General features: G+C 45.1%; 2 protein-coding genes across 2 annotated transcripts in view; both read left to right on the forward strand.

Moving 5' to 3' along the window:
* MED24 (mediator complex subunit 24) overlaps positions 1–9,067 on the forward strand; it is a 29,514-nt gene extending 20,447 nt beyond the window's left edge. Inside the window, 6 exon segments of the mRNA XM_043964462.1 lie at positions 4,475–4,656; positions 4,866–4,956; positions 5,369–5,468; positions 6,813–6,893; positions 7,238–7,386; positions 7,651–9,067. Coding sequence (XP_043820397.1) covers positions 4,475–4,656; positions 4,866–4,956; positions 5,369–5,468; positions 6,813–6,893; positions 7,238–7,386; positions 7,651–7,767 — 720 coding nt within the window. The 3' untranslated portion in view covers positions 7,768–9,067.
* A 2,044-nt stretch (positions 9,068–11,111) lies between these two features.
* LOC122754811 (39S ribosomal protein L32, mitochondrial-like) lies at positions 11,112–13,174 on the forward strand. The gene is given in 3 exon segments (XM_044003265.1): positions 11,112–11,157; positions 12,113–12,621; positions 12,623–13,174. Coding segments are annotated over 3 exon segments (609 nt in total). The 3' UTR covers positions 12,677–13,174.
* The last annotated feature ends 1,774 nt before the right edge of the window (positions 13,175–14,948 follow it).

The following is a 14,948-nucleotide window of genomic DNA, read 5'->3' on the forward strand; positions in this document are numbered from 1 at the left end:
TTAGCCATATTCCTGAAGTTCATTTTTTGAACCTAGTGTAAGCGTTTGTTTTTCCCTAATAATGTCACATTATTAGGTTTACACAAATCAGTATCCTTTTCAGATTTGGGGGGACCCTTACTTTGTCATCTGCTGTGTTAGCAATCCCTAATTCGTGTTGTTATCAAATTGGATGTACTTGTTATTTATTTCATTATCAAGATCAATGATAAAAACGTTAAAAGCCAAAAAACCAAACCAAACCAAAAAAACCCACAAAAAAACCATTAAGATCCAGGACAAAGGATAGATCCCTCCTCATCTTGGTGCAGAGATTAATTACCATAGAATCTCCAAGTTAGAAGGGACTTCAGAGGCCCTCTGGGCAAACCCATACCTGAGTAAAATCCCATTTCCCATCTCCAGTAAGTAGCAGGTCAGATTTGAAGACTTTCTGTGAGGGAGAAAGAGGACTAATTCCTTCTAAATGTACATTGAATGAGCCATCCAGGACTATTCTGTAGGTGGCCCAGCCATTCAGCCTGTTTGAATACATTTAATGATTCTGTTTGCTCATTTTCCCAGCCTATTTCTTGACTTTTAAGTCTTTCTTAAAGTGGGGCACTGCTTCCATGGTGGAGGGTGCACTATCCCAAGCTATTTTGATTTGCGTGTCTCTTTTCAGTGATTTGGGACAACCTTTCGTGTGGTATTAACAATTTAAAATTTTGTACAATTTTTTTGTACAACTGCTTTGAGCATTTATCCATTGGAGTTTTACATGTGTCAGTTCCCCTGACACAAATATTTGGTGCAAAGTTCCCCCCCTCCACCCCCTTATTTTCCTAATTTCTACTTTTCCTAATTATTTGTTTGTTTGTTTTTGTTTATTTTGCCGGGCAATGGGGGGTTAAGTGACTTGCCCAGGTCACACAGCTAGTAAGTGTTATGTGTCTGAGGCCGAATTTGAACTCAGGTACTCCTGAATCCAGGGCCGGTGCTTTATCCACTGCGCCACCTAGCTGCTCCTCCTAATTATTTCTTTAATTTTTCTAATCTTAGCTATACTGCAAAAGATGTTCAATTTCATTGTATATATGTTTTTAAAATCTAAGTTAGTTGGTGAGTTTCTTTAGCATTTTCATTATCCTCATTAGATAGCTGCCTTTTTTTTCTTTCGTTGAAATAATTTATGTCTTGTATCCTTTAGAGCATCCTCTCCCTCCTGGCTTGACTTCCTCAGTAGCATTTAGGCCATAGGGTGCTACTTGTCCTTTGTCTGAATCCTTTTATGTCTACTCTCCTCACCTCTTGGAGGGAATAGTCATTCCCTGAATTAAAAGTTTCCATTATTTTCATCCCAGCAACAAATTCTTCCTAATTAATGAGAATTAAATCCAGAATAGAATTCCCCTTATTGGCTCCTCCATATTTTATGCATATACAATAGTATTTTATCTTTCTTTTACTTCTCCTGTTCCTTTTTGAGTATTATGCTTTTCTAAAAGAATATTCTAGGGGGGCGGCTAGGTGGCGCAGTGGATAAAAGCACCGGCCCTGGATTCGGGAGTACCTGAGTTCAAATCCGGCCTCAGACACTTGACACTTACTAGCTGTGTGACCCTGGGCAAGTCACTTAACCCCCATTTCCCGGCAAAAAAAAAAAAAAAAAGAATATTCTAATACTACCATATCTCAATAATAACTGTGATGTCAAATTTATGTCCTTTGAATAGGTTAATTTGTCTTGCTTCCATACCTTTATTGTTTGTCTCTCTTTTTCTAGTCTGGCATCCTTTTCTTGTTTTTTTGTATGTTTTTTGTGTTTTGTTTTGTTTTTTGGTGAGGCAATTGGGGTTAAGTGACTTGCCCAGGGTCACACAGCTAGTAAGTGTTAAGTGTCTGAGGCTGGATTTGAACTCAGGTCCTCCTGACTCCAGGGCCGGTGCTCTATCCACTGCGCCACCTAGCTGCCCCTCCAGTGATTTATTTATTTACTTATTTTTTGGCGGGGCAATGGGGGTTAAGTGACTTGCCCAGGGTCACACAGCTAGTAAGTGTCAAATATCTAAGGCCGGATTTGAACTCAGGTACTCCTGAATCCAGGGCCAGTGCTTTATCCACTGCGCCACCTAGCTGCCCCCCCCAGTGATTTCTTAATTGTGAAATCCAGTGACATTTTCTTAGCCCTCATCTTCTTTGAGTTTTCTGTGGCTTTAGAAACCCTTTGCCCATCACCCCTTTTTCAGAACTCTCCTCTCTTGGCTTTTGGTTCACTACTCTCTCCTGGATTTCTTCTTACGTGGCTGATCTCTCTTCCATTTCCTTTACTGGTTCATCATCTATTTAGTGCCCTCTAAACTTAGGTGTCTCCCTAGGGCTCTGTCCCTTTTATAGATTCATTCTGGTCAGCTGCTCTGATCAACTACCATGGGTTTCAGTGATCACTTCATGCTGATGATTTCCACATCTGTAAATCTAGCTTTAATCTTTCCCTTGTACTCCAGCCCTGCATTTCTCCCATTAATGGCTAGTGATGACTACCTGAATGTTCAGTTGGCACCTCATATAAGGCATGTTCAAAACTGAATTCGTGGTGCTGGGGATTAAAAAGAAATAACCGTGATGTAAAAATGAAAGGTAGAAATAAAAAGAAACCATCTCCAAAATTTTACGCATCCCCCCCCCAATTAAATCTCATCTTGTCAGCTTGATAAAAAGAAAACCCAACTGAACGTACTTTAAACACCCCTCCTCCCCTTGCCGTAAACCCCTCCTTTTTAAACTTCCCTGTTTCACTTGAATACCACTCATCCTCTTGGCCACCCAGGTTCATGAATCATCTTTGAGTCACTTTTCCCTCACCTTCCACATCTATTGAGTTGCCAAGTCCTGTCATTTCTGTCTCCACAACTGCTACCACCCTTGTTCAGACCTTCATTTCCTCTTGCCTGGACTCCCATAACAACCTCCCTACTGTGTTCTCTGCTTCCTGCCCACCTTTTGTATGGCTGCAGTAATATTCTTCCTAAGGTGTGAGTGTAACCATGTCATTCCTGAACCAAAAACCTTCAGGAGGTTGCTATTACCCCTAGGAACTCATTTTGGCATCTACAGTCTGCCTCCATTGACTCTTTTTTTTTTTTTTGGTGAGGCAATTGGGGTTAAGTGACTTGCCCAGGGTCACACAGCTAATAAGTGTTAAGTGTCTGAGGCTGGATTTAAACTCAGGTCTTCCTGAATCCAAGGTGGGTGCTCTATCCACTGTGCCACTTAGTTGCCGCATTGACTCTTTCCTGCCCTATTCTTCTTGGTAACATTCAGCCAAACAGGACTCAACATGCCATTTTCTGACTCTTTGCATTGACTCATCATCTCCTGTTTCTGGAACGTTCCCCCCCTTCAGGGATCAGCTCAGGTGTTAACACGTGTGCGGAAACTTTCCAGATTTCCTTTTCTGCTCTTGTCCACTAGCATCACTCTTAGGGCTCTTGGCTTTCTCCTGTCTTTAGGGTATTTTGATTTTCCCTTTGCCTTTTTTGCTCTGGGCCACTTGTCATGTCTCTCTTAGCTCCTTGAAGTCAGGGACTTTTATTTTTAATCTTTATATCCCTAGCGCTTTAAATATAGCAGATGTTTGATAAATGTTTGTTGATGGAGATAAGAAGTGGGACTGTGTTGTGTTCACAGAATAGCAGAGAGACTGGTATATCTGTGTAGGGTGGGGTAGGGGATAAGAAGGCTAGAAAGTTAACAAGAGGTGGACTTAAGAACTTTCAGTGTCAAACAGTGAACAGAACCTGGAGAACAAGGTTTGTTACAATAGCCATATTGCCAAAAGGTCAGTCGTGGAGGACTTAAGAATCCTTGATCAATGTGGGTGATCAACCATGATCTAAGAAGACCAATGATGAAGAATGTGACCCATCTCTGGACAAAAGATACAGAATGACGTACTCGTTTTTGGACATGGACTATACAGGAATTTGTTTTGCTTGATTATATATATTCCTTACAAATTTTTTTCTTTTCTTCTTTTCCAATGGGAGGATGAAAAGACAAGAAATGCTTGTTCACTGAAAAATAAATAAATAAATATTTGTTGGTCTGAATTTAAGCATAAATCAGCACTGGTAACTGCCAAGAGGATGCAGATTAGAATTAGGTGGGGTTACTCTGGGAGGGATTCTTGGAGAGTCACAACTTGTAAAGGAGAAAGAAGGAACTTGGGGCAGCTAGGTGGCACAGTAGATAGAGCACTGGCCCTGGATTCATGAGAACCTGAGTTCAAATCCAGCCTCAGACACTTGACACTTACTAGCTGTGTGACCCTGGGCAAGTCACAACCCTCATTGCCCTGAAAAAAAGAGAGAGAGCAAGAGGAGAAGGAACTTGGTTGCAGGAAAAGAGGAAATGACATTTGAAGGCCTGGAGGTAGGAAGTGCCTAAGGTTGAGGGTCCTGTGTCCCAATTTCTGTTGCCCTATTTGTTTCAGGAGCTGCTAAAGGAGACTAGAAAGGAGTATACCCTTCGAGCTGTGGAGCTGCTCTATTCCATCTTCTGCCTAGACATGCAGCAGGTTACCCTGATCCTGCTGGGCCATGTCCTTCCTGGCCTTCTCACAGATTCTGCCAAATGGCATAGCCTCATGGATCCCCCTGGAACAGCCCTGGCCAAGTAAGTGGCTCCCCTCCTTCCCACATCCTGTAGCTTCAGATCAGTCCTAAAAGGAGAACCTGCCCGTGTCACCCCTTCAGAGGGTCCAAAGTGTGAATTGAGCCTATTCTTTACTGTTGATTTGGGTTTGCTTAGAGGATACAGAGGTCCTTGTCTGTTTGCCACTGAACTTCTTCTCTTCTCCTTCCCCCTTGCAATTATTTGCTTAGGCTGGCAGTGTGGTGTGCCCTGAGCTCATACTCATCTCACAAGGGGCAGGCATCTTCCCGACAGAAGAAGAGACACCGTGAGGACATTGAGGTGAGTGCTTATAATTAATTATAATACAAAGTGATAGATAACAAGTGTAACCCAAACTGGTCACCCTGGAATCAGAAATGACTCCTGTAATTATTAAACATGACTTTACAACTTAAGTAGGGACTTACTCTTTTCTCCTCTGGGAGGCTCCTCTAAGAGAGGGAGCAGCTGTTTTCCATCCCCAAATTCCCTTTGTTCAGAAGAGAAGAAAGATGAAAACAATAGCCTGAAGGACTTCTGGATCTGGAGGGCCCGAGGCCTTTCAAAGCAGGAGCCTCTTCCTGCCTCATAGCTGGGTTCTTTGTGCTTTCCTGATGTTGGGGATAGGAATTGGGGCATGGATTTATGGGTTGGTCTCCTCATAGTATTTGGGTTTTGAGTGATATTAACTATCTTGATCCCGCTCCTTTAGGACTACATCAGCCTCTTCCCCTTGGATGATACACAGCCATCAAAGTTAATGCGACTTCTGAGTTCCAACGAGGACGATGCCAATGTTCTGTCTAGCCCCAGTGAGTATGAGAGTTCAGTTGTCATGGGCAGGTGCTGGGCACCCTAGAAGTAGGTAACGCCCTAAGAGGTTTTTTGCCATGTTCCTTTGACCTGGAGAGTAGAAGACTTAGAGGAGTCCTATCAGTTGGCTTGATGTATTTGAGGGACTAACTGTGACGGGAATGGATCAGCTTCCTTCTGCCTGGCCCTGGAAGGCAGGTCTAGGAGAAGTCTGTGGAAGGTACAAGAGGCAGATTTTGGTTTGGTCTGAGGCAACATTTTCTGATAGGGAAATCCTAAAACACAGGAATGGGCAGCCTGCAGAGCGAGTGAGGTCCTTGTTACTGGAGAGGTCTTTAAGCAGGGGAAGATGATCTCTTGTTGGGGATGTTCTTGTTCAGGTGCTCGTTGGACAGCATGGCCTCTGAGGGTTGTGAGTGTGTGAAGGGAAGGAGGGGGAGAGCCAGGAGAGTGTGGTGTCTGAAAGCAGGGGAGAAGGGGCTAGGGTGGCAGTGTCGGGTGGTTCTGGAGGAGAAGGACTGAGAAAAGGCCACTGGCCTTTGACAACTAGAAGAGAGTGTTCAGTAGAGCAGAAGTAGGTTTCAGGAGAGTTGGCCCCACAGGAGGTGGTTCCAGTGCCCTCCTAGTGCTGGGACAGTCACCAGGGTTTGCCTGCTTCTCGTCCCTGAGCCGCTTCTCTCTGGGATCTGGTGTTCCTGCTTTCCTCCCACCTTGTGTCCAATCCTCTGAGCCCCATTTGCTCAGCTTCCTTCTCCCTGCCCCCCATGCCCTGAGAGAGGAAGCAGGCCCCCATAAGTGAGAGCTGGTGGCCCAGGAGTTCCCTCACCAGGTTCTGTGGCTTCAGTTTTCTTCATCATGCAGGTGATCAACAGCACAGAATTAGTGTTGGTTAGTGCAGGTGACTCCAGCCTCCTTCTCCCTTGTCCCCCTCCAGTACTTGACTCCAGAAGCTTCCTCCCTCCCCCTACCCCATGACTTCTTCAGTTTCTAGCACTGATGACCTTTGGGTGTCCCCCTCCTCCCCTTCTCTCTTATCCACTCTTCCTTTGCTTTCATTATCTTCCCCTTGTGTAACTGTTGGGCCATTTCCCCCTCTCCTCCTTGAGACCTCCTGGTGACATTACCCCCCCCCGTGAGCTTCCTTCTAGACCAGGAGCCCTCTTTGGGAGGCTCTCTTCTCGGGGCTCTTCTGTGGGGAAGGGGGTGCCTTTCCTTAGGGTCTTCCCTTAAACAGCCAGGAAGGGAGGCTGGGGAGGTCTTGGGCTTTGAGGAGGGCCTCCCTTGGGGGAGAGTGTTTTGAGCCAACAGTGTCTCACCTCTGCCCTCTTCCCCACATTCTACAGCTGACCGGTCCATGAGCAGTTCCCTCTCAGCCTCTCAGCTGCACACAGTCAATATGAGAGACCCTTTGAACCGGGTCCTTGGTAAGTCCCTTCTCCTTCCTAAGCCTGGTCCCCTGGGCCTGAGACTCCCAGACACAAGGAGCTCTTCTCTCCCACCTTCCCTTACCTGGTGGTGGGGACACTCCTAGTCTTCCCTCCTGTTGTCTTCCCTGCTCTCCTCCTCCTGTGTCTCTTCTCTTCTGTCATTGCCTTCCCTTCTCATTCTCCCTGCCCTCATCAGTTGTCTCCCTCCCCTGATTTCTCCTTTCCTCTTGCTCTCTCCCTGCCTCCCTGCACTTGAGGCTTCCTCTCCATCTCCAGATTTTCCTTCATCCCTTGTGCCTCTGCCTGACTGTCTTGTACCTCCTGTCTCTGCCCCTGCACAGCAAACTTGTTCCTGCTCATCTCCTCCATCTTGGGGGCCAGGACAGCAGGTCCTCACACCCAATTTGTGCAGTGGTTCATGGAGGAGTGTGTGGACTGCCTGGAGCAGGGCAGCAGAGGCAGCATCCTGCAGTTCATGCCTTTCACCACTGTAAGTTGGGGGCAGAGGTGAGGGATGGGAGCTGGGGGTGGGGTGGGGATGGGGTGGGGCTGTGCTGTCCCTTAGGGCTCACACACCCCTCTGAGTGGAGAGGGCTGGCAGCTCTGCTCTTTGGTGTTGGGGAGTGAAGTTGGGGAGGTGTGGACAATGTACTGGTGGGCTACACTCCCGGAGGGGAAAAGGCTTTCTTCTTGTGGTGTCCCATTGTCCCACTGCAGGGGAGGGGCAATCATTGCCTCTTTTTCTCTGTGGCAGGTATCGGAATTGGTCAAGGTGTCAGCCATGTCCAGCCCCAAGGTGGTTCTGGCCATCACAGACCTCAGTCTTCCTCTGGGCCGACGGGTGGCTGCCAAAGCCATCGCTGCACTCTGAGGAACTGGAGGAGGCAAAGTTCTTTTTTTTTTTTTTAATTTTTGATTAAGTTTGAGGGATGGAGGAAACTGAGCAACTGAGAGACCAAGGAGCTCTCCTAGTGTGGTGACTGAGTATTAATCAGGGAGCACTTTCTGGAGGACGCCAGTGTCCCTCCTCTTAGCGCTTCCCCCTGCCCCTTACCAAGAATTTCCGTTTCTGCTTCCAATGGCTGCCTTGGGCATTGGTGCTTCGGTGGGCCTCTGTTACCAGGTGGATGAGGTCCCATTCCTCAGGGCTGGGCTCTGGCCGCTGCTGCAGCGAGCGGATCATCTCTTCCTTGCGCCGCCGCTCCCGGTTCTCCTCAATCAGCTTTCTCTTTGCCACCCGTTTGGAATCATCCAGGACCACTGTAGAAGCAGAATGACAGTCCCTCCCATCTGTCCTGCACTCTCACCTCCAGTCACACAACAGAGTCAGGAGACCTGAGTTTGAATCTTGCTGCAGACACTTGCTAGCTGGGGAAACGTGCCCTGACTGCCTTCCCTCCTTGCCTCTGCCTCCTGCAATACCTGGCTTCTTTCAGAACCCAACTCAGGTGCCAACTTCTTCACGAGGCTTTTCCTGATCTGACCCCCTCCCAAGTTGTTATTTCTCCTCATTCCCTTTTTAAATTACTTTGTATTTATTTGTGTGTATACTGTATCTCTGCCCCATAACCTCCATAACCAGCAGAATATAAGTCCCTTGAGAGCTGGGCCTGTTTTCGTTTTTCTATTCCACTGCTTAGCACAGCATCTTACACAAATTTTCAGACCAAATCTGTGATTTCATTGGCATAGGGAACTGCTGGTGAGGACATTCAAGGCTGGGTGGCACAGTGGATGATGGGCTGTTGGACTTGGAGTCAGGAAGCCCTGATTTCAAATCCTGCCTCAGACACTTCCTGGCTGTGTCATCCTGGGCAAGTCACTTACCCTCTCTCAGCCTCACTTTCCTCCTCTGTAAATGGGGATAACAACACACCCACCTCACAAGATAGATGTGGAGATCAGATGGGATAAGAATGCAGAGAACTTTGCCAGTCTGAAAGAAATGCCAGCTAGTCAACTCTCTCCTCATGGAGATTGACACCTGCTCTGCCAACCTGTAATCTTAGAGAGTCTTTATAAAGAGATCGATTGGGCATTGAAAGGTTCAATGACTAGTCCAGGGTCACAGAACTAGCCAGTGTGTCAAAGGCAGAACTTGAACCCAGGACTTCCTGACTAAGGCTGGCTTTTTATCTACTTCACCATGCTGCCTCTCCATCTTACATCTGGTAGGTTCTTTTTAAATTTTTTTTTGGTGAGTCAATTGGGGCCAAGTGACTTGCCCAGGGTCACACAGTAAGTGTCAAGTGTCTGAGGCCGGACCTGAACTCAGGTACTCCTGACTCCAGGGCTGGTGCTCCATCCACTGTGCCACCTAGCTGCCCCTATCTGGTAGGTTCTTAATCATTGCATATTGAATCATATTATATGACCTTGGGGCAAATCATGAAAACTTTTCTGGGCCTCAGTTTCTTTATCTGTAAAATGGAGATAATATCTACTTCATAGGGTTGCTATTGGTAAGGTGCTTGATAAACCATACACCACCACAGACAAGTAAGCTATTAATTCTGTTTGCTGACCAGTCTCTCATGTTATCCTCCCAGTGTGCTACATTATATTATGATGTGGATTTCTTCCCAGTTTCGGTTGGAATAGATGGCTGCCGAGATCCCTTTGATCTTTAGATTTTGTGGTAACTTTCCCCATATTACAGAATGGAAAACTGAGACCTAGAAAGATTAGCTCATTTCCTCAAATGACTTTTGTTATTGTTTTATTGAATTCTGTCAAGTATTGCTTTGATAGTTTGGTGTTGCATTCAAACTGTAAATTATCCTGAGGAGAAGAATTAGCATTTTTATTATATTGGCACAGCCTGGCTCTGAGTGTTGAATATTCTTCCAGCTATTTATTTGGACAAACAAAAGAGCTAGAAAAGGAAAATAATGGTTAAGAATAGAACTCCAAGCCTCAAACTATTATAAAACAACTGTCTTTAATATTATTTCATGTTGGTGGAAAGAATAGAGAAAATAGATCAATGTAATCTGGGGAGAATCAGAAACAGTGGAGCTCAACATAGTGTTTGATAAATTGGAAACACATTTTACTTAGGGAAGAACTCCCTTATTCATTAAAGGCTCCTGGGAAAATTGGGAAGTGGCCTGGCAGAAATCATACTAAGACCAGTATCTTATACCATATCCCACACTAAATTCAAGGTGGGTACATGACATCATAGGAAAGATCTTATCATCAAATTAGAAGAGAAGTCATATACCTTTCACACGTACAGGTAGGAAGTGTATTCATAACAAAACACAGCATAGAGGTAATTACAAAAGATAAAATAGATAGCTGATTATATGATACTAAAGAATTTCTGCACAAATTATTGCATTTAAAATAATGAAAGCAGTCGAATAGGACAGAAATCTTTGTATCAAATCAACTTTCTCACATTAGGCTTTCATTTCCAAGATAAAGAAACAACTAATGTGTGTATGTGTATGTTTATAGTTATATAGAAAATGCCATTCCCCAATAAATAAATGATCAAAGGATGTGAACAGTTCTCAAAGGAAGTATAAACTATTATCCTTATGAAGGAATGGTCCAAGTCTCTAATAATAAGAAAAATAAAAATTACCCTGAGGTTTCACCTCATCCTTCAAATTGGAGAAGATGGCAAAAGATGAGAATAGTCAGTGCAGAGGGCTTGTGGGAAGCTAGGCACAGAAGGTCATTGTTAGTGGAGCAATCCATGAAGACAGCCATTTTGGAAAGCAATTTAGAATTATGCAAATAAAGTGACTAAAATGTCCATGACCATTTGACTCAAAGATTCTAGTACAAGGCTTATACCCCAAGGAGGTGATTGATAAGAAAACAATCTCCCGAGTATAAGAGCAACACTTTTTGTGGCAGCAAAGAACTGGCAACATTGTGGATGCCTATCAATTAGGGAATGGCAAAACACATTATCACCCATGATTTATTGTGCTGTAAGAAACTATGGGGGCAGCTAGATGGCGCAGTGGATAGAGCACCAGCCCTGGAGTCAGGAGGACCTGAGTTCAAATCTAGCCTCAGACACTTAACACTTACTAGTTGTGTGACCCTGGGCAAGTCACTTAACCCCAATTGTCTCACTTAAAATTAAAAAAAAAAAAAAAGAAACTATGAAAATGATGAATGTAGAGAAGCATGGAGAGATTCACAAGCTCTGATGCAGAGAGAAGCAGAACCAAGAAAAAAATAGGCACAGCGATGATTGCTACAACGAAAATGGAAGGAATAAGCATGAAAAAACAGAGTAAGTGCTGCAAAATTACAAAGAAAAAGAGAGATGAAAGAACAGATGGCCATATTCTCCTCCATGCCCCAGTTGTAAGAGGTCAATGGGTGTAGCATGCATTTTCTTTGTTTTGTATACTTTATTATGTCATTCTCTTGATTCACTTAATTGGTCTCTAAATCTGATACCTTCTCCATTGGAAACTAACATTGAATGTATTTTCAGACACTTTTTCTTTGTAGATGAATTTTTTTTCTTTAAAAATATTTGTTATATGGGGTGGATTTCTGGGAGGGAGGTGGTACTGAGAAATTTTGGTGATACAAAAAAAAAACACTTTAGGATTAGTGCTAGTACTGGAACCCTTATGACTTCTATACTAGGCCATCCCTCAACCACACCCAAAAGGAAATGGCTAAAGAGCCCTGGTGACCAGCTATTGAAAGCCCCTCCCCTTCCTCCCAGGTCCTCCTTAGTAAGACTCAGCTTCAAAGAGGGAGAGGCCCTGAGCTGGGAGCTTGCATTTTGATGTTCTTCCTTTCCCTTTTTTAATGGAGAGGCAGTAACAGAAGGGGCTTAAGTGTGCCACTGTCCACCTTTTTCTGAGGGGAGTCATGTCAATGAGTGCCCCACCTGGAAGGGAACAAAGGTGAAAGTTTCAAATTCTCCCCAGCACTTGACTTGTATGTCTGGGTTGCATTTATCCTGCACAGCCTCAGTTTTTTTCACCTGTAAAATGGGGCTAATCAGGGCATCTACCTCATGGTTGTTGTGAGGCTCAAAGGACACAGATAAAGTCTTTTGCGAACCTTAAAGCACCATGTAATTGTGAGTTGTCTCTTGTAAGGCAGCATGGCATGGTGGGTATTGAGCTGACCTTGGAGTGAGGAAAGCCTGAGTTCAGGTCTCTGTTCCATAATGACCATGTGACTGCACGAGGCAACCTCCCAGGTCCCCAAGCCATGCTCTTAAGACTGTTTGTTGATAACCCTGCCCTCGTGGCCGGCGGCTGCCCCGAGCCTGCTACGGGACTGCAGGGCCTGGGTGGAGAAGGCGCTTCCCTCAGACCTTTTTGCTGGCTTTCCGGGCCCTTCTTGGGGACCGGCCTTGGTGGTGCAGGGCCCAGCTATCCTCTTGCGGCCGACAACCGATGCTGGCACTGGGGCCGAGGCTGCCGGCTTTTTAGATGGCATCCTTTGGATGGCGGTGCCCAAGAACAGGTGTTTAGTCGAAGTGAATCGATGTAGGAGAAGAAATGTCCAGAAGCTAATTAAAGTCAAGAACAATATAGATGTGTGCCCTGAATGTGGCCATCTGAAACAAAAGCATGTCCTTTGCGGTTATTGCTATCAGAAAGTCTGCAGCGAGACTGCAGAAATCAGGAGGCAGATGGGGAAGCAAAAAGGGGGGCCCTTTAAGGCCCTCACTGTTGAGCCTGTGGTATTATACCAAGGCGAAGCTCCCTCGGTAGAAGATCAAGGCAAAGAGAATCATCGAGTGAGACTGGAAGTGCCCATCCTGGTTCATTAGGAATTGATGCTCAGGTGTGTTCAGAGAGGATCATTCCACATTAAACAGGACTCTGGAAACAAACAAACAAAAAGACTGTTGCAGAGGAGGTGATGCCCCGCATCTGCTGAGGGAGTTTGCTCACCCAGGAGCTGAGTATACCAGGGAAATTATAGGCACAAGCCCTGTGCTTGTCTCACTCAGTAGGACAGGCCCTCCCCAGATCATCAGCCCCTTGAGGGCAGGATCTGGGTCATCTCTATTTTGGGAGGCAGCTTGGCAGAAAGTGTGCTGGGTTTGGAGTCGTGAGACCTGGGTTTGAATCCCACCCCAGACATTCAGTGGCTAGGGGACCAGGAGCAATTCACTAAATCTCTCAGAGCCTCAGTCTCTCCATCTAGAAAAGAAGGAAAGTAACAGGTTGACTATGAACTTAATAGGGTTGTGAGGAAAGTGCTTTAACTTTAAAGTGCTCTGTGATAGGAGTTTGTATGCTCATAGCCCCAGGCCTAGTCCAGTGCCCACATATACAGACTTTTTTTTTTTTTTTTTTGCAGGGCAATGGGGGTTAAGTGACTTGCCCAGGGTCACATAGCTAGTAAGTGTCAAGTGTCTGAGGCTGGATTTGAACTCAGGTACTCCTGAATGCAAGGCCAGTGCTTTATCCACTGCGCCACCTAGCCGCCCCCCAAAGACATTTAATAATAAAACGTGCTTATTGAATCCACTATAAGCAGTCATGACAAGGATGGGCTGGGATGTGGGGATAGGGAACTGAGATCCTAGAAGGGAACTTCTTTGACCCAGGGTCTCTTTCTGCCCTGCCCCTGCCTCCCCAACTTCATGCTCTCTTGCAATACATGGCCATGCCCACGGAGATGCATTTCCTTTCTTTTCTTTTTTTTGAGGCAATTGGGGTTAAGTGACTTGCCCAGGGTCACACAGCTAGTAAGTGTTAAGTGTCTGAGGCCAAATTTGAACTCAGGTCCTTCTGACTCTAGGGCTGGTGCTCTATTCACTGTGCCACCTAGCTGCTCCAGAGATGTATTTCTTTCTTTTTTTTTTTTAATTTTTTTTTTAAGTGAGGCAATTGGGGTTAAGTGACTTGCCCAGGGTCACACAGCTAGTAAGTGTTAAGTGTCTGAGGCCGGATTTGAACTCAGGTACTCCTGAGTGCTCTTTCTACTGCGCCACCTAGCTGCCCCCAGAGATGTATTTCTTAAAGCAACATAGCTGGCACTGGTTTTCTTGGGCTTCAAATCTCAACTTTTGAAAGAAGCCTTTCCAAATCCTTTTTAAGCTGAGTGCCTTCTCTAAAATTATCCCAAATTTGTCTTGTATATATCTGGTTTATACATAGTGGTTTGCATGTTATTCCTTCCCCCCATTAGACTTAGAGCCCCACCCTTATCTCTGTTGTTTAGCACAGGGTCTAGCACATACCTGATAAATGCTTATTAAATAAAAGCTTCATACTAAATATTAAATTATAAACATAATTTAAATATTAAAAGCTTAATAAATACTTATTAAGTGATTTACTGTCAGTCAAGCAAACTCCCCCAGAGTCTCTAGACACTACCTCACTGCTTGGCAGACCTCTGGGAACTGGGGAGAAGGAAAGAGAGAGTAGGGGAAACTGAGGCATGGTTGACATCAGGAATACAACTATTTCTACCAGGAATCCTTGTTTCTCAAAGAGGAGATTGGTTATTGAGATCCTAGGAGGGAAGAAAGAGATGAGAGTGTGTGGTGAGGGTGGAGATGGGGTGGGGGGAAGCAGAATTGGAATACCTGATGGAACAAGAGATTGGTAAAGGCAGACAGTTGGGAAATTATTGCACAATCACCCTGGTAAATACTAAGGAGACTTCTTTAAGTCCCCCAATCTAATTATCCCTGGCTTCTCTGCTCTCCTGGTCTTTGATTCCCCTTCCCTCAGGGATTTAAAGAGAGGAAAAGGTATTAGGGAAAGGACCACAGGAAGAGTAAATGAAAGAGCTCAACACAGGACAGGCAGAGAGCTGACTTGAAGAAAACTGGAAAGAGGTAGAAAGGTAGGCCCAACCTCTGCCCTTCCTCAAGCCAGTTTTTTCTGGGAAATTCTTCTGTGGGATAAGCATGAATCCCCCTCCTCAATTTTCCCTCTGATTCCTACTTTCTGGTAAATCTTCCCATAAACTCTCAAGCTCTATTTACCCCAGGTTCATTACTATACTCCCATCTCCAAGTACAGATGCACACTTAATAATCACTACCATTCCTACCCCCGCAATTTCCAGATTAAAGGTCACATATGG

This window comes from Dromiciops gliroides, chromosome 4 (genome assembly GCF_019393635.1).
Source record: "Dromiciops gliroides isolate mDroGli1 chromosome 4, mDroGli1.pri, whole genome shotgun sequence".
Classification (NCBI taxonomy): Eukaryota; Metazoa; Chordata; class Mammalia; order Microbiotheria; family Microbiotheriidae; genus Dromiciops; species Dromiciops gliroides.